The following is an 18,142-nucleotide window of genomic DNA, read 5'->3' on the forward strand; positions in this document are numbered from 1 at the left end:
ATGCAGAAGAGTTGCTGGTCTGTGTCATTTGAGGGAGTTTCCATGCCAGAAGTTCCCACATTGATGAAATCTCAAGTTCAGACCAAGAATAAAAATGTGTTTGATAGATAGTGGCCTACATGCAAATAACTTTCTCTCACATTTAAGATTTTAACAAGGTAGGAGATTTGATTATCATAAACTCCCAAAATTTAAAGGGTACCTCAGAGACTATCTAGTCCAATCTGTACGTGAACAGAAATGACCTCTATAATAACTCTTCTAAGTGACCTTCCAGCCTTTGTTTGAAGACCCTACAATGACGAAGAACTCACTTTTCCCCATGTCAGCCTGTTCCATTTTAAAGGACATCTAATTGTTAGGAAGCTTTTTCTTACATTGAACCAAAATCTGCCTTCCTGCAACTTTTACCCATGTGAATGAATGAATGAATGAATGAATGAATGAATGAAAAAAACAAAGCACTGAAGATGCAAATAAAAAAGCAATACAGCCCCTGCCTTCAATGAGCTCACATTCTAATGGGGGAGGCAACATATATGGAGGGTTTTAGCTAAAAGTCAGATGGAAAAGTCCTGTGGTCCTTAAGGTGCAGCAGCAAAGCAGATGTTAATGCCTCTTCCTTAATGCAATTTCCACTCAAAATTATATCAGTTTCTGGTTTTGACCCACTTGACAGTATCAAGGACTTTGATGACAAGAACTTTCTTTTCTGATTCTTCAGTAGCTGTAGTTACAGCACCTTGAAAGTAGTTTCCAGGCTGCATCTCCATAGGGATTGCTTCCCACTATGATGGCTAAAGGTACAGAGCTGAAAGCATTGCTATTCCTAAGGTTCTTGGGCTCAGGGTCCTAGGCTATCTCCATCAACATCTGAGGAGAGATGGTGGTCAAGATAGTGATGGCACTTTGATTTGCCTGGTCCATTCTACCTCCTGTCTTTCAGGATATCTTGCTGCTTCAGCCAAGCTGGCTCACCTGCCCTGTGGGTGGCAGTTGTTTTGTGGTTTGGCAGAATTGCTGGCCTCTTCTCCACATGAGTTGCTTCCCCATTTCTTCTAGTTCTGCCTCCTGGGGCCAAGCAATACAAGTTTAATCTCTTTTCCACATGATAGTACTTCAGATATTTGAAGGTGCCATTATTCCCACACCTCTCTGAACCCCTTGCACACAAGCGCAAGTCTTCTCTTCTTTAGGGTATAAAGCTGCCTGGCCAATACAAAGACAATCCTCTGTTAACATACCAATTTTGTCTTTAGTTCATAAATGCTCCTTGCAGTATTCAGGCAGTCTCATTGGCCTTATTGTTACATTTGGACCACCTGTCTATTCTCTGGACAATGGAAGTTATGCTGAATAAATCCATTAATTACTAAATGTTATAGAGTACCTACTATTTGCAAGGTCCTGTATATTCCTATAGCAACAAAAATATTGACTTTGGAATAAAAAATCTGGGTTCAAATACTGCTCTTCTATTCACTAGTCATATAACCTTGACAAGCTGCCCTATATCTCATTTTCCTCGCCTGTCATATGAGGGAGTTGGATTAGATGATCTCTAATGTCCCTTCTAGCTCTCTATATAGTCCATTTTAGTGGGGGTGAAACAAGACTCATGATAAGGAAACCAAGGTTCAAATACTACCTCAAAAACCTACTCCCTGAGAAACCATGAGAAAATCACTTCCTTTATATTAGAGTCTCACCTGCCTCAACTGTAAAATGAGGATAGCAATTCTACTACCTGCCTCACAGAATTATTGTAAGGAGAGTGTTATAAAAATGTGAACCATTATTGCTTTTTTCCTTCCCTATGAAGTAGAACTAGGCAACAGTCTCCAGGAGAACAGGGATAGTACCTTATGCATTGTTGTGCCTCTTACAGGACTCAACACAGGACCATGGTCAACGTTCATCTGTTCCCCTCCCAGTTCATCTTTCACATAAAACAGTCTCCTGAACACACCGAAAATATGCAAACAAAAATGTAATTATGGTGACTAAGCTTGTCCTAGATTAAGAGACAGGAAAATGCATTTCCCTTCCTTCCTTACAGAACTGAGGGACGATCACATGTTGTCAGACTTGGCTGATTGATGGATTAGTTTTGTTGACATGCTTTTTCGCCCCTTTTGAAAACTTTTTGTCACAAAAAAATGACTCACAGGAAAGGGGAGAGGGGAAGGATAGATTTGGAAATGAAGGGGATGTTAAAACAAAAAAAAGTCTCCAAATTTTTAATGGAATATAACACATTCTCCTTAGCCTTGTACATAAGAACCTTCACAATCTGACTCCCACCTACATTTTTGACCTTATGTTAAATTACTACCCTTTTTGCCCTTCAACCAAATTAGCCAGTTTGCTCTTTTTCTAATTTAACATGGTATTCCATGCTTATACCCATTCACACATGCTATCTTTCCAGGTCTGGGATGTATTCTATTTTTATCTTTGCCTTTAAGAACCTATCTTTTCTTTCTTTGAGGGTCAACTCAGATGTCACCTCCTCCATGAAGCCTTCCATGTTTCTCCCAAATAAAAATGTTCTCTCCTTCCTCAAATTATTCTAGAGTATTTGATTTGGATCTCTTTTTCCTCCATCACACTCTACCTGTTATGGGTATATATTACACCTCACTCTCCTGCCCCACTAAGTAGAATGTAAACCCTTTGAATATAGGAACCTCCATTTAAAATTTTTATATCCCAACAGCCTAGCATGGTTTCTTGTACCCAATAGAATCATGCTCAGGAAGTATTTGTTAAAGTGAACTAAGTTGAATGAAATCAACTCAGTTGGGGAATTGAACCATGTAGACCACTGTCTAAGAGTGCTGCTGTGTATGGTGGGTACCCTGTAGATATGATATCTGAAGGAGGAAGCTCATGGTAAAATGAGATAAGTGGATATTTAGTACCAGACAATGCACAGGTCAGATTGAGGTGGAAGGCTCTTCCAAGTTTAGCCTTTAATAGGCATTATGGTGTCTTTGGACTTAAGCAAGCTGTTAATTCTAAGGGTTTAAGGAAGTACTCGTGGCTGGACAGTACTAAGCAGCTGTAGATAGCCCTCATTGCAAGGCTACAATGACAGTGGGGGTATTAAATTGTAAATCTGCAGCATGAGGCAGCTGCTTCATCTCATAAAGCAATTTGTGTCTCATTCCACTAACTTCAGCCTTCACCAATAAAAAGAAAGGTAATTTTCTGCCTTGGGTTGTATTTATTGCTAAAGTTATCAGGCCTTGTAATCAGTATTAACATCACCGTGTAAAGTAATACAAAACTAATTACTAGCTAAACTGAATTAGATCCATGGCAAATGTAAGCTGCCTTGACAGTCAGAGAAGCCAATTTTCAGCCCTGAATGATGTTCACAACTTTGAAACCACTAACCATGAGGTCATAACAACCGGTGGATTTATTCCCCAACATGAATGTGATTCGAATTGTAGTGGAGGGAGATGGGGCCTAGAAAGAGGGAAGAGAAGATGAAAAATGAAAATGTTCCTTTTCCTATTTGTTATTTTGCCTTTGAGGAACACAGCGTGTGCTTGAAATGCTGCGAAATGAGCAGAAGAGGTCAGAGGCAGCAAAGAGGGAAGCAAACAGCTTCAGCACACTTAGAAAGCAGCCAAAATGAGGCAGCTGATACACACTGAATAAATCTGACCTTTTTAGAAATACCTTTGAGAGCTGTTTTCCCAGGGATATCTTGTGGAATATCCAAATCATTTCCTTGTGGTTGACCTTGAAACTTGGTAACAACCCAATAGCCTATTGTAGTAGAAAGAAAATTGGGATGAGAATCAGGACCCCTGGCTTCTTTCCTAACTCTACCACTTACTAGCTGGGTGACTCTGAGATCTCAGTTTCCCACATGGCAAAATGATGTCGCTTCAGAACTGGAAGCAACTTTAAAGATCTACTCCAACTCTTTGTCTCAACTCTAAAACTCCATGACCCTAAATCTGAAGTTTATATCTATAGACCCTTCACTAGATTGGCATTTTTTTAGGAGCCCAGGATTTCAGGCAAAGCACAGCTCCCATGACCCCAGGGTAAGAAGCAATAGTTTCTGTAATCAAATAGAACATTTGTCTCTGGGTCTGCAAACTTTCTGAAATACCCATAATTCCAATTATCTCATTTACTGCACTTGGCATAGCATACAAAACATAACAGTGAAGATAATGAGTCCACTGTAAAGAAAGTTATTTGGCAATGGAATTATTCCAATTGCCATCCTTAGTGCTTTGTAGATGAAAGACACCATTATTTAGTCTTGAGGAGCCATCTGAGGTATCAGAAAGAGGACTGCATTGGGATTCAGGAGAATTGAGTTCTATTCCCTTACAGTATTAGTAATACGACTTTAAGCAAGACAATTTCCTCCCTGAGCCTTAACTAAACCTCATCTGCAAAATGACAGCAATCCTTGCTTTAGGTATGATTACAGGTTTGTTTTGAGGTTAGATAAAAATATAAAAACATATACCTATATCTGTTTTAAATATATAAGTGTACATAGATAGATAGATATACTGGATTATGTAAATTATAAAGCACTATTTAAATGGAAGGGGCTGTTTAGGTGAGAATTTCTTACAGAATCTGCTGTTTGCTTGTTCTGTGAGCACATAGAAATGTCATGATGCAAAAGCTTCTTATGCACACTTCTTAGAGACAGTGAGATCCTGTTGTATCAGTAATGTCTTAGAGATAAAACTCTGATAATATGCTTATCTAACAAGAAAAAAATTCACTTGTAACATGTTGAAGTGGGCATTTAAGCCCATCTTTGTACAAAACTAGAAACAGGCTGAGAGGTTAAAGAGACCTAAGGAGAGAGGAGGGAGAATAGGAGATTCTTTGTTGTTTTCAGGCTAAATGGGCTCTCTGGTTAAAAGTTCTAGAGAAAACTTAACCTTAGAGAATATACTTCAGGTACTTGTCCTGGTGTGACTGGTATTAAGTGTTAGGGAAAGGGATTAGGTTCATGTCCTTTTTCATTTCTGTTAGAGAGTAGTCATAGGAGATTCATATCGGAAGAGACCTTAGACTAGAAAATACATTTTCAGAGTCAGAAGGGCCTTTGGGACATAGAATATTAGAGCTAGAAAGAGTTTTTAGAACACAGAATATCAGAGCCAAAAGGTATCTTTAAAAAGACTATCAGAGTTGGAACACAGAATGCCAGATACAGAAAGGACTTTAGAACATGGAATGTCAGAATTGGAAGGGCCCTTGGAGATCATCTAGTCCAACCCTTTCACTTCACAGATGGTAAAAATTATGGCATGAGTGGGTCATAGAGAATCAGAGGAAAGAAATAGGACACCTAGACATCTCTTTTGGAAGCAATTCTGGTGTCTGTGTGATATTCCAGCATGTTTAGAGAACCTAGCATGACTCAGAGGAGTCTCTTGGGCAAATGGTTTAGGGTAAGCAATTCTGTTTCCAGGAATTTAGTATTCCTGGAACCAGCCTCTGAGTATTTGACTGCACCTGCCCTCTGGAATATAGAATCTGGGTTTTTACCATCTGAGAGTTGTGGCCATATCTGGCTAAGTATTTGGGATGGAAGGGAATGATGAAGTTATAGCCTTTTGAAGCGTCAATCAATCAACCAAGAAACATTGATTAAGTTCCTATTAAAGCATTCTCATTGTTATAAGTTTTGGGAGTCATCTGAAGTTTAAATAGGACCAAATTACCCCTCACCTCATTAGAGTTTAGCTTCATAAGGGAATGAAACGCAAATACATAGTTAGAATACAAAAATAATTCATGGTAAGTGCACAGGGAACTATAAGGTTTTCACCTCCAGCATTTAGAATCTTTGGTGGTTTGAGGAGCCTTTCCTGCCCCCAGGCCAGTTGTTAGTTCCTCTCCCTTCTGAAATCATCATATATTAGTTTGCCTTGTTTCCATTTTGCATCCTGCAGTAGAATCGAAGCTCATGAAAGGAAAGGGCTGCTTTTTGGTTTTATTTTTTAATATCTCCAGTGCCTAGCACAATGCCTTGCCTGTGGTAGATGCTTAAAAATGTTTGCTGACTTGAATCCATAACAGGACAGATCATAGAAGGCTTCACAGAGGTGACATTTGAATTGGTCTCCAAACAGGGGTGTGTGGGAGCCAGTTCTAAATAGGTTTTGAGAGGAGCAGATTGTTAAATTTTTAATGGGAGCATTTATACCTCAGAAATTGGCAATTGCTACAAATCAGCCCTCGATTTCTCATTTTGTTGATTTCTAAACTTAATAAAATGCAAATAATTCAGATTAAATTTAAAGTACATATGAATGTATCTTATAGGGGAGAGCCCAGTTATTAAATATTTGCCAGCACACCACTGTATTGGTCTGTAAACAAGGCTTGAGCTCAACAGGGGTGTGGTAGCAGGCTCTGAGAATGAAATCTTTACCAGACTGGAAGCCTGGTGACTACAGGCTAATAATAACAACCATCACATGCATTTAAGTAGCTTTAAGGTTTGCAAAGTGCTTTAAATCCATTATCTCACTAGAACCTCAAAACACTCCTGCCTCTAAAGTAGAGGTATCAAACACACGACCCACAACTCTTTTGAGTGGTACCTGAACCAAATTAAAATGTAAATTGGAAATATTAACTAAAATAAATAAAAATACAATAGAACAGGTAGTGTTAATATGTGATTTTCTAAGTCACTATCCTACCCACAGAGATTCTCACGTACAGTTTAGTGGCCCCTATTTTTGAGTTTGTCACCCCTGTTCTAAAGGATGGGTAGGACTTCAAGAGGTGACCAGGGAAGGGTGGTGCTGGTGTTCCAGACCTAAGGAACTGTGTGAATCAAGGCAGGAAGGCAGGATACTGCACTTCTTAAAGCAGCAAAGCACCTGGTGAGAGAAGACTGATGTGGCAGCTTGTTTTTAAAACAAAAACTACCAGAACCTTAAAGTCACAAAGTCCTTTAAAACATTTTTCAAATGTGTGTAACTGCTCTATTTGTACTCACTCAGGGATCCTCAAAGGTCCAAGAAACACTTGTATTTTTGTATTACTGTATGTTTACAATATTGTACAGTCTGTACTTTGGTTCTGGTATGAATTAAAATTCAATTAAAATCACACACACCACTTCATGTTGAGTTAGACATGCTTCCCTCCATTAATTCTAGCATTTCCCCACAACCCTGTCCTTCCTCCCTCCTTAGCAAGTGACAAAGGGTGGTCTAGGCAGGGTCAAACTAAAAATCAGTGTGATCTAGTTCCTAAAAAAAGAAAAGAAAATGGAAACACCAGCCTACTGATGCAGCTGAAGATAACATTAGTGTCCAAATGATGTCTAGTGTGGTCTCCCTGGATTCTGTGCTCTTCGGACCCCATCTGGGGTCTCTATTGTTACAGGTGTCACGTTTTAGGAAGGACATTGACAAATTGGCACCTGTACAGAGAAGGAGACCCAGGATAAAGACTAGTATTCAAAATCATGCCATAGAAGAATGATTTGAAGGAATTAAGGATGTTTAGCTTAGAAAAGAAAACACTAAGCAGAGGTGTGATGTAATTGCTTTATTCAAATATCTGATGGATTATCATGGGGATGAGGGAAGATATTTAGTCCATATGGCTCCAGAGAAAAGTTGCAAAGAGATAGATTTCAGGTTAACATAAGGAAGATATTTTTAATAATCAAAGCTGTTTAACAGTAGAATGCTTTATGTGGAGTAGGAGCTAGAGAACCTGGCATTTTCTATCTTTGTTCTGTAACTTAATGGTCATGTCATCTTTAACTTTTAGAACACACAAGTTAATAATCACCTTCTGAATGTTTTCACTTTAAAGGCCCCAAATTAAAGCTATGTCAAGAGGGGCAGTGTTGCACAGAGGAAAGAACCCCTCAGACCACTGGTTCCTCTGTGAGGCTTGGTTTCTTCATCTGCAAAATAAGGGGAATCCTGCCCTATTTCCTCCATGGGGTTGTTGTGAAGATTAAATGAATGTGTGAAAGCTCATTGAAAACTGTAAATCTCTATAAAATGTGATATGTCACCATTTTTATTACTACTGACTCTGGTAACTCTTTAGTGCCAATGTAGGGAAAATAATTTAGAAGATGGGTCCTTAGATTGCAAGGAGTGAGAGAGGCCTGGTCTTGTGCAGAATTTCCAGTGTATTCTGTACCCTCAGGTGAACAGCAGTTTCGTTTTAATTATATCTAAACGTTTAATTTCATTTTTCTGCTCATGCCTATCTGCATGGTCAATAACTTAGGTTTTTGAGATTTGTCTGGGTCACCAAGAAGCTAAATGTCTTGCCCATGGTCCACATAGTAAGAATGTATCAGAAACAGGATTTGAACCCTAGGTCTTCCTGACTCCAAGGTTGGCCCTCTGTTATACCATATCTCCTTTTCCACCTGATCCCCTTTTGGGAAGTTGGATGTAGAGTTGCCAACAGTTTGGTTTCTGTCCTCTTGGTAGACAGTAGACTAAGAATACTTCATGGTAAATCGAAATCAGTCTTTTTCTCATCTGTGTTAATGCCATGTTCACCAATTTTATCGTCATAGTGTTTTTTTATAAAGAACTACTGAGCCTCAGAGAATAAAAAAGTTTGTAACGACTTGTAAATATATCTCATAGAATATTGTTAGAGCTAGAAAGGATTGGCCCCTTTTGCAGATGAGATTACTAAAGCCTAGAAAGGAGAAGGGATTTAGCAGAGGTCTGGTGGGTTCTTCCCATTGCACTACCCTACCTCTGATAGCATAAAACCTTAAATTCTGAGTTTCTCAAAGTCAAAACATTCACAAAGTCCACCCCACCCCCATTACCTTGTATTAGTGGAAAAACAATTAGATGCCCGGAGGAGAGGGAGCTCTCAGTATTTCTTAGCTGCCCTGCAATGCTGGAGCCACTTGGACAATATTTATAACTGTTAATAAATCAAAGAATTGTAGAGCAAATGGTTCCTTGCTAGGCAAAGTAGGAAGGAAGTCAATCTATCCTCAGTAAAAGCTTTTCTCTTCTCCCTCCTCCCTCCCCCCCCCTCCCTATCTCTCCTCTGCTGGTATTCCCCAGACCCTGGCTCCTCATCCTACCCCCAAGGCTGTCCATGATTGTGTTTCGTTGTTGTTGTTAATGATAGAATTGGCTTTCAGACTTTGGTTTTTAGGCCTGTTTTAGTGGGAGTTAGGGTGTCTTGGAGCTGTAAAAACAGGTAGACCTTGTTGAGTGCAGGAAAACTTGAGGTTTCTATTTAAATTTCATTTTAGGTGTTCTTGATGTTGGCTGACACCACAGAACGCATAATCCAACTCCCTTCATTTTACAAAAAGCCCTCATTTGCTTTTAAAGGAACTTTCTATCCTTCCAAAGCAGATTGAATTTGCTGCTGGCTTCTCTGCTGACACTTCTAATTGCATTAGAGGGCATTAGCCTGCCTTACCTTGAGGTGCTATGAATGATTATCTATTCGATTCTTTTTCATTGTAATAATGAGACTAATAGCCTAGGCCTGGAGACAGTGAACCTTCTCTATGCTGGCTTCCCTTGAAAAGCAAATGTCCCAAGGACCTCGATAGTGCCTGTTGACATTCTGTCTGTGTTCTAAACTGAGCCACTGGTGGTTTTCCGGGCCAAATTTCATGTGTGTATATGTATATAATATATGTATGTAAATTTGTTACATACAAATTTACATACATATATTACATGTATGTACAGAGAGGATGAGAGAGAGAGAGAGGGACAGATAGACAGAGAGAGAGATTTTTTAAAGTCAGAATCATAGCAATGCAGAAGAACACACTGAGAAGCAAAGATGATGATGAGCAGCCCTCAAATTTCTCAGGAATACACTTTGATATACCTTTCTCTCTGCTAAGAAAAGACCTGCAATCACCTTAGCAATCACCTTGCTAACTGTGGTTCTGTCCCACACAGGAATCCTGTCTGAAGCATCTGTGTGTGCAGCATTGAAAACCACAGCTAAATAAGTTGGCTTCTTTTGAAGAGTAGCAATTGTAAATTCTTGTGAGACATGACCTGTATGACAAGATCACAAACACTTGTGTCAATCAAAAAATTTACTAAGAGCCTACTATTTGCCAAGTGTAGGGATGGGCACTGTGATTACAAAGTCAAAAGTGAAAGTCAGGAGGAGTTTTGGTTTTTTTTGTTTGTTTTTGTTTTTTTCAAAAAGGAAAGAAAAGAGCTCTGTGATCATCTGGGAATTAAATCTCAAAGGATCTCAGCTCTGGGAGCATGAAAAGTTACTTTTTTTATTCAATAATACATTCTGAACTTTTTTTAAAGTTTATTCCCTGTGCCCTCCCCAGTCAAGGGAAAGCAGTTTGGGAACTTTGAATAGCTTTGGGCTAATGAGTGCTTAAAAGTAGTCTCTGCTCAACTTTCCTCCCACTTTGATTTCCCAATATACTCCATAGCTTAGTATAGGAACTGGTACATAAATACATGAAATATCTGTGATTCTGTCTGCCCTAGAAACCACTCCTATTGTACTAAAGAGGTGGCAACTCCTCTGTGACTTAATCAGCAAGTCCTATAGTGCTGTCAGAAGCATAAAGTGACTTACTCTGGGTCACATAGCCAGTAAGCGTCAGAGGTGACCCTTGAATCCTCATCTTCACGACTAAGACCAGAATTACCTGTGAGACTTTGGGCAAATCATTCAACCTCTCCGGGCTTCAGTTCCTTCATCTATAAAATGCAAGTCTTGCACTAAATGATCTCTGATGTCTCTTCCAGCTTTAAATCTATTATGGTATGATAAATTCTTTGCACTGATTAGAACATTGTTTCTATGTCTACTCACAGACATATACCTCAGATTTACGGGTTCCAAGTAGGTGCTCCATTAAGGTTTGTTTTGCTTTATTGGGTTAATGCCAGCTGGGAAACACCCAAATTGATCCAAAACAATTAAGGCATTATTGTTCTGTATCAAGAGGGTGCGATGATGTCCAATCTGTGCTGGGGAAATTTGAAAATGCGGTGGTTGCTGCAAGTCTTTGAAGCTAGAGGTCAAGAGTGATTATCCAGGCCTAGATTCCTTTTTGAGATTTCTTTAAATGAAATAAAATGAGAGAATATCTTTGAGATTCAGTGAGCTACTGGCCCTTAAAATCCTATAAAGTATTTCTTTAGTTGATGAGGTCTGCTTGGTATCAAACAATAAAGACTGTAATACCAATTTGCACTGGAAGATGGCACCATTCCCCAACAAGTGGAATTCAGCTTCCAACCCCGAACATACTGTGCTTGCCAGGATCACATTCATAATTAAACAAGAAATTGTTTGGTTTTGTTTATCTGAGTGGATAGTCTCCAGCCCCCTACCCGCATGCACATGCAGAGGATTGTGCCAATGTAATTTTAAAAATTTCATTAAAATCCCATTTGTGTCAGAGTTCTGTCATCCAATTGTACTTGGCTTATTTGGCCGTAAGTTTGGAAAGGGTAATAGAGACACCAAGGAGGATTATTCCTTTGCCTTGAATTCTTAAGAGCAGATGGAGCAACATGTTCCTAAGGGTCCATTGATTTCTCCAGAGCCAGACCATGGGATTTCTATATGTAGAGAGCATTAGCTACGTTCAGCCGCAGAATTAATCTTTAATCTCCCTTTCAGGCTTGGAGTATTTTAATGGTAACCTGAATATAAAAGAAAGAGTAAACCAGGGAGGGTTATACGGGTGTCTTCTCTGCCAACATGATTGGAAAACCTTGATCTAAGGGCTTAGGGAGATCAGTTTTCAGCTCAGATTAGAGGTCATTTGCAAATTTGAAAATGCTATTAACATGGGGATTTCAGAAGGTGTCAATGCAGCGGGTTCTGATGAATCAGTGGCAAATGCCTGGCCCATAGAAAGCTCAAGACTCTCTCTCTCTCTCTCTCTTTCTCTCTCTCTCTCTCTCTCTCTCTCTCTCTCTCTCTCTCTCTCTCTCTGTCTCTCTCTCTCTCTCTCTCCCTCCCTCTCTCGCGCTCTCTCTCTCTCTATCTCTCTCTCTCTCTCTCTCACTCTCTCTCAGAGCAGGAACAGGAAAGGGCAGTTTTTGCAGCTCAGTGGCCATCACACCTTTCACAATACACCTTACAAGGTGACTCCATGAAAAATATACCCACTACCATGCACATACTAGGAGGCATAACCAGGCAGGACCAGGTTTTGTTGGGATGTTTAGGGCCCTTTGAATCCCCCAGTTTCTTTCCCTTTTAGAATCATATATTCCTTTGCTCACCTGAAATTTCCCAACAATTCAAATGGCCAAACTACAGGAAGGAGGGAACTGAAAGGCTGGGACTGAATCCCAGAATGTTACAGTTGGAGGAGATCTTAGAGCCCATAAATTCCAACCCCCTCATTTTACAGATGTGGAAACTGAGGTCCAGAGAACCAAGGTGACTTGCCTAAGTTCAAAAGACAAATTGGTGGCAGAACCAGCACTGAAATCCAGATCTTTGGGGTCACCCAGTTACCAACGATCTTTTTTTTTTCATTCAGCTGGACTCATTTTGAATCTATGGTGGCATTAGTGAGCTGGGATAGGAAGGAGGGAGGTGTAAATCAAACTCTTGGATGTGGTTTGCTGAATTGATGGCAGAGTATGGCGCTAGGGCACAGATTTCAACAAAAAACTTCTGAGAGGAGAGATGATGCAACCTCTTCCACCACCCGGTCCCGTGCAGCACATGAGGTGATGGGGCGGGGAGAAGAAGAAGGGACGGGAGACTGAACCTAGCCAAGGCACCTGGAGAGACCCTGTAGCTCTCAGAGCATCCCCTGCCCTTGCTGCATCTCTGACCACTCCTTTCTAACAGCCAGAAATGAAACTGACCCTGTTCTAAGCTCCTTCCTCCCTTGGGTAAAAATTTATTGAAAAGAAGGGCTGGGTACCTGTTGGGGAGAGGTGTCTCCTGTTTAAGGAGCAGCTGGTGATTGGGCCATGTCAGCTGGAGGTGCCCAAAGCCTGCCGCCCATACCTAAAATCAAGCAATGGGGTAAGGAGCCAAGAGAGACGAAAGAGAAAAGAAAGAAAATGGAGAGGGACGGAAGAACAGAGAGGAAGGAGAGACAGGGGTGGGGGAAGAGGGAGGAGACAAAGAGAGAAAGATTTTTGAAGCATGCCAGAGTAGTGACACTGGCCCAGATAAGCCTAGGTTGTAATTCCAACCCGCTTAATGTAGGTCTCCGTTTCAACCACCAGAGGGAAGCAGGGAGCAAGAACGAGAGGGAGAAAGGAGAGGAAAAATCCACCCATTTTGACATCAGATTGCGTTTTTCTACACCAATCCCCAGGTCTCCGCCTCTTTTTCCCTTCCATCCTCCCTCTACCCGTTCTCCTCCCCTGTTCAACCCGCCCCTTAGTCAGTTTCAGGCATGCCAATTCTCAGCACCTGGGAGACGTCTGGGGGGCTGAGAGTGGGATCTTGAAAAAAAAAAGGGGGGGGAAGAAATCTAAGCCCCCTCCCCTCTCTGAATCCCTCCAACCCCAGTCCTTTCCCCTGTCCTCACTCCAGGCTAGGGCTCCTGTGGCCGGCTTTTTAGCCGCACCCCGCCCTCCCTTGTCTTGCTCTCTCCCTCCCTCCTGGTTCACTAGCCCTAGTCCGTCTCTGCCTTTTCCCGGTCGGTCTCCGCAGGCTGAGCGCCTCTCCCACCCCTCCCACCCCCAACCCCCCCCGCGCTGGCCAAAAGGAGAAGACCTCGCTCTACTTCTCTCCTTTCCGCGGTGCGGTGCCAGATCGGAGAGCCTCTTGGTTAAAAGGGGGGCAAAAGAGGGAGGGAAGGTGGGAGAGTGAGCCTGAGGGGCAGGAGCGGAGAGCAAAGGCAGCGTATCCTCTGAGCTGGGCACGATGTCCAAGGGGCGAGTGGCGTCGCTGGAGCGGAGGCAGGTAGAGGAGGTGCCGGAGCGCAGCGCGCTGCTCCAAGCCACTTCTTCAGAATGAAGGCTGGTTGGAGGAGGCGACTCGAGCCGCGATGTCGGTGCCGCTGCTCAAGATTGGGGTTGTGCTGAGCACCATGGCCATGATCACCAACTGGATGTCTCAGACGCTGCCTTCGCTGGTGGGGCTCAACACCACGAAGTTGACCGCGGCCAGTGGGGGGACGCTGGATAGGAGCACCGGTGTAAGTGCCCCCTTCGCCCCCGACCCCCAAGGGGCCTCCTCTTGTGACTATAGGAACAAGCCGGCACGTTGCATGAGTTTCCTCCTTCCCTAAAACTGGACCCCTAGGCGGTGGGATGGGTGTGAAATTACAGAGGAGAACTGGGGCTGGGGTAGAAGCAGAGCAATGGTGAAGAAAGGTTTTTTTGCGGGAGGATTCAAGCACTTTGGGGGTGTGTGGTGACATTCTGAGGGGCGCTGCTCCTTCACTTTCCGAGGGAGTCGGTTATTTTCATTTCTCTTTGCCTTCTGTGCTTCAGATGCTTCTAATATGTTGGCGCCTTTTTCGTTCCGCAAAGCCTTAGCCTAGGGTCCTCAGCTGGGGCTGGGGGCTGCAGGGTGAAATCCCATAGACTTTGAGTTCTCATTAAAATAGATGTGTGTGTGTGTGTGTGTGTGTGTGTGTGTGCGTGTGCGCGTGTGTGCATCGAGCTGCAGCCTTGTCTTGCAAGGTCGGGGCCTGGGCTGCCGAAACTGGAAGGACAAGATAAGGGCAGGGTCTAGGGAGGGAATGGGGTTCAGGGGAGCTTGCGGTGGTGGGGAGTGGGAGGCTAGCACAGGCGAGGGAATGAACACTCCGTGGTCTGACTGCTCTTGATCCAGCTCTGCATTCGAGTCTAAATGTTGCTTTCTTCCTCTCAGCTCCTGCCAGGGGGGTGGGGGGGGGCGTCTTTTTTTTCCTGTTGCATAACAACACGTTCTATACAGGTTGGAAAGTGGCTGTGCTGGGGTCTTTCGGGTGGAGCAGAAGGGCTGGGGGACTGGAGGATTCCTCAGAGCTGGGGTGTGGAAGAGAAGAGCAGGAAAACAAACGTCTTCCCCCTTCACATACACATACCCCTACGGCCCACCCCTGCTTCTGAGAGCAGATGGCAAAGATGGAAATCCTTGGTTCTTTAATTAAAAGCAGGGTGCAGCTGTCCCTCTCTGGGGGGCAGTCCCTCAAATTCCCAGGAATCGTGGCCAGAGTGAAAGACCCAGTTCCCCATCCACTGACAGTCTAAGAGCTTATGAATATTAAATCATAACGTGAAGGTTTATTTTCCAGAGCTGAAAAGAATATTTGCACGTAGAAAATGTCAGATCTGGAAGGGACCTTTAGAGGTCTTTCAGGGCAATTATGGAGAGAAATATAAAGGATAGTGGTGAAGTAAAATTGGAGGCAGATTTTTCTAGCACGTCTTGAACTACTGGAAAATGTGTCTGCCTGAGGTAGTCCCTCTCTTCACTTCCTCTTTATAAGGAAACGACCCCCATTTATTTGAAAGGAGAAGCTGAAGGGCACCCTTCGCCATTGCTTAGTGCTTCCATGTTGAAGAGTTAATAGCCTTGGCTTGGAGCTTAGTGCTTTTCCTCCTCCAAGAAAGATGCTACAGTTAAGTATCTTACTTGCTTCAAGAAGAATCACATTGTTTCCTTTAACGACTGTCTTATCACCTTAGTTTTTACAGCTGCTTGAGGTAAGAATGTACATGCGTTAGTGGTGCAGATTTCAGGGAGGAAAACTACAAATTAATCCCCAGATGACCTGAAACTAATGGAAATCCATCCACATGCATGCCCCCATAACACTAGAGGAAAATTCTGGGCAAGCTGTAATCACTTGGCCTGAGTGCTGCAAGGTGTGATCTTAGAACTGTTGAGGGTTCTAGCTTAAACAGCCTATCTCCCCTCCCTCACAGGAAAATCTGCGCGAATCTGAAAGGTTGTCTCTGTCATTGGTTACTGTGGGCTTCAGGCTGCTAGCTGGCAGTCACTGTGGTATGGTCTGGGATAGCACTGTGAAAAATTCTGTCCAACTTGTTAAAAACCCACAAAACAATTTGCAGGTTAGGGGGGAGGAAAACAGAAAGGGATAGGGGGAAAAAAGTCAAATGCTAAGTGTTTTCGCCAAAGCAGTAATTACCTTGCTTCAGGACCTTGGAAGAGCACTAAGGCTCTCATTGATTACAGCTCAACTAATGGGATGCTGGGTACTCTGCTATTACTGCAATTGTACTCCATCCATTTAAGTGTCCAGGAGAAATGGAGCCAGTGTCCCTAATAGCCAGGTATCCCCGCTAGCCTTTGCAAGGGGAGGGGACACAAGTTCTGATTTCTGAATGCTGTGCCTACACAATGTCAACCACACGTTACATTTTCTTTGCTCCCCATCTCTGAGCTGTGATTCTCTCCCTCCCCCTACCACAAATCACACACACATACACACACACACACACACACACACACCATTCTTGCCCCCCTTGGCATAACAGATTGGGTAGAAAATTCTACATTTTCTAAAAACCTCTCAGCTAAACTCTTGTTTTTTTAAAAAAATGAAATTATGCTTTGCTGTGTTTCTTGGGATCCAGTATAAATTTAAGAATTTGTATTCTTATCCCTTTGTTTCCACTCTTGTGGAACAGAGTCTGGGGTAATAGTCAGGAAAGGGGGATATTCTTTTTATATTTATTTTTATTTGGGTTGAATGGATACATTTCCATTGTAGTCCACTACTCATTGGTTAGCTGCCTTAGATTTTTCTCTTCTTTTTTTTTCCCTGCTCCATGTCCTGACTTGCTGGTGCCCAGGTGTTGCCTACCAACCCGGAGGAAAGCTGGCAAGTGTACAGCTCAGCCCAGGACAGTGAGGGACGGTGTATATGTACAGTGGTGGCCCCCCAGCAGACTATGTGTTCCCGTGATGCCAGGACAAAACAGCTGAGGCAGCTATTAGAAAAGGTAAGCTGTGGGTGGGTGTGGGAATGCATGACTGTGTGCATCTGTGTTGGAGTACAGGAATCAGGGAGGGATTAGTTCTGGATGCAAAGCTTCTGTGGCATACTCATTCTCATTCTCACAGCTATCTGTTGATTGATCGAATGAATGAATGAACAAATGACATGATGTTATGTGATGTGATGAGTTTTCATCAGACTCGTGTTTGTCAATTTCAAGTGGGTAACCTTGAGATAGACAGATGGGCATTTTCATCAAGCCCAGTCCTCTTGTTTTCTTCAAATGTGGTCACTATCAAGATGACTGAGTAAAATATCCCAGCCCAGCAGGGTGAGGAAGCTGGAATTTGTGGTTTTTCTCTTTCATGCTGATATCCATTTGATTAGTTTTTCATAATCTACAATCTAAGGAGATTAAAAGATTCTCATTAAAATACATAACTGTGAGATCTAGTGTAGGCATAGGAAAACCATTTCATTGAAGAAATCCTGTTTTCTCTGAATGTGCTGACATTCTGATTTAACCTAATTGGGATCTTCAGGATATGTAATTTCCCTTGCTGTCGAAAGGCTGGGCCTGGGTGATGGACTGGGCTGGGTGTTTGCCACTGATTATGCCTTTCTGGTAAAGCAGTGTATTAAGTCATCCCAGTAAAACTCTGGGGCTTAGGAATCACTTAGTCTGTGGTTATTAATACATCACTCTGAAGGACTGAAATTGGACTCTTATCACCAGTAGCCTAAGGAACGGTCATGATCTTTCATAGTGACCCTGAAGTGACCATTCAGAGACCTTTGATCTTTTGACCTGGGATGATTTGGTTTCACCACCACTGTCACCACCCCATTGTCCCAAGGAAAAAGGGCTATTTGGGCTTTCCATATAATACCTTCCAGGATGGTATGCTTCCTGCTTGAGCTGAGTGTTTCTCTTCATCCTTTCAAAGTCATGTCAAGACACAAGTGAAGCATTCAACCTGTATAAGCCAATACACTTCAAAGATGGCCCAGGCCCTTTACTTGGAGATTAGATTCACATTTTCCAAAGTAGACTTGTTCTTTCACATATGACACATCCAAAATGAGTGAGAGATATCAGAAAGTTCTCCTTCTTGTCCCAAAATACACTATTCTACATTGAATATGAAATAGAGATTCCTTTAGATTCATGAGCATTGGATTTGAAATGGGTAAATACACCGGACAGGGTTAGGTGGTTACAATTGCTCATATCTA

At 42.4% G+C, this 18,142-nt stretch overlaps 1 protein-coding gene across 3 annotated transcripts in view; it reads left to right on the forward strand.

Moving 5' to 3' along the window:
* Positions 1–18,142, forward strand: part of OLFM1 (olfactomedin 1) — a 58,726-nt gene that overhangs the window by 3,418 nt on the left and 37,166 nt on the right. For 2 of the 3 annotated variants that reach the window (XM_036751901.1, XM_036751902.1), the window contains exon 2: positions 16,761–16,910. In XM_036751901.1, the coding sequence (XP_036607796.1) occupies positions 16,761–16,910 (150 nt within the window). Of the gene's footprint in view, positions 1–13,393; positions 14,150–16,760; positions 16,911–18,142 lie in introns of those variants that run through there. The other variant, XM_036751900.1, reaches the window with a different exon arrangement.

This window comes from Trichosurus vulpecula, chromosome 3 (assembly GCF_011100635.1).
Source record: "Trichosurus vulpecula isolate mTriVul1 chromosome 3, mTriVul1.pri, whole genome shotgun sequence".
NCBI lineage: Eukaryota > Metazoa > Chordata > Mammalia > Diprotodontia > Phalangeridae > Trichosurus > Trichosurus vulpecula.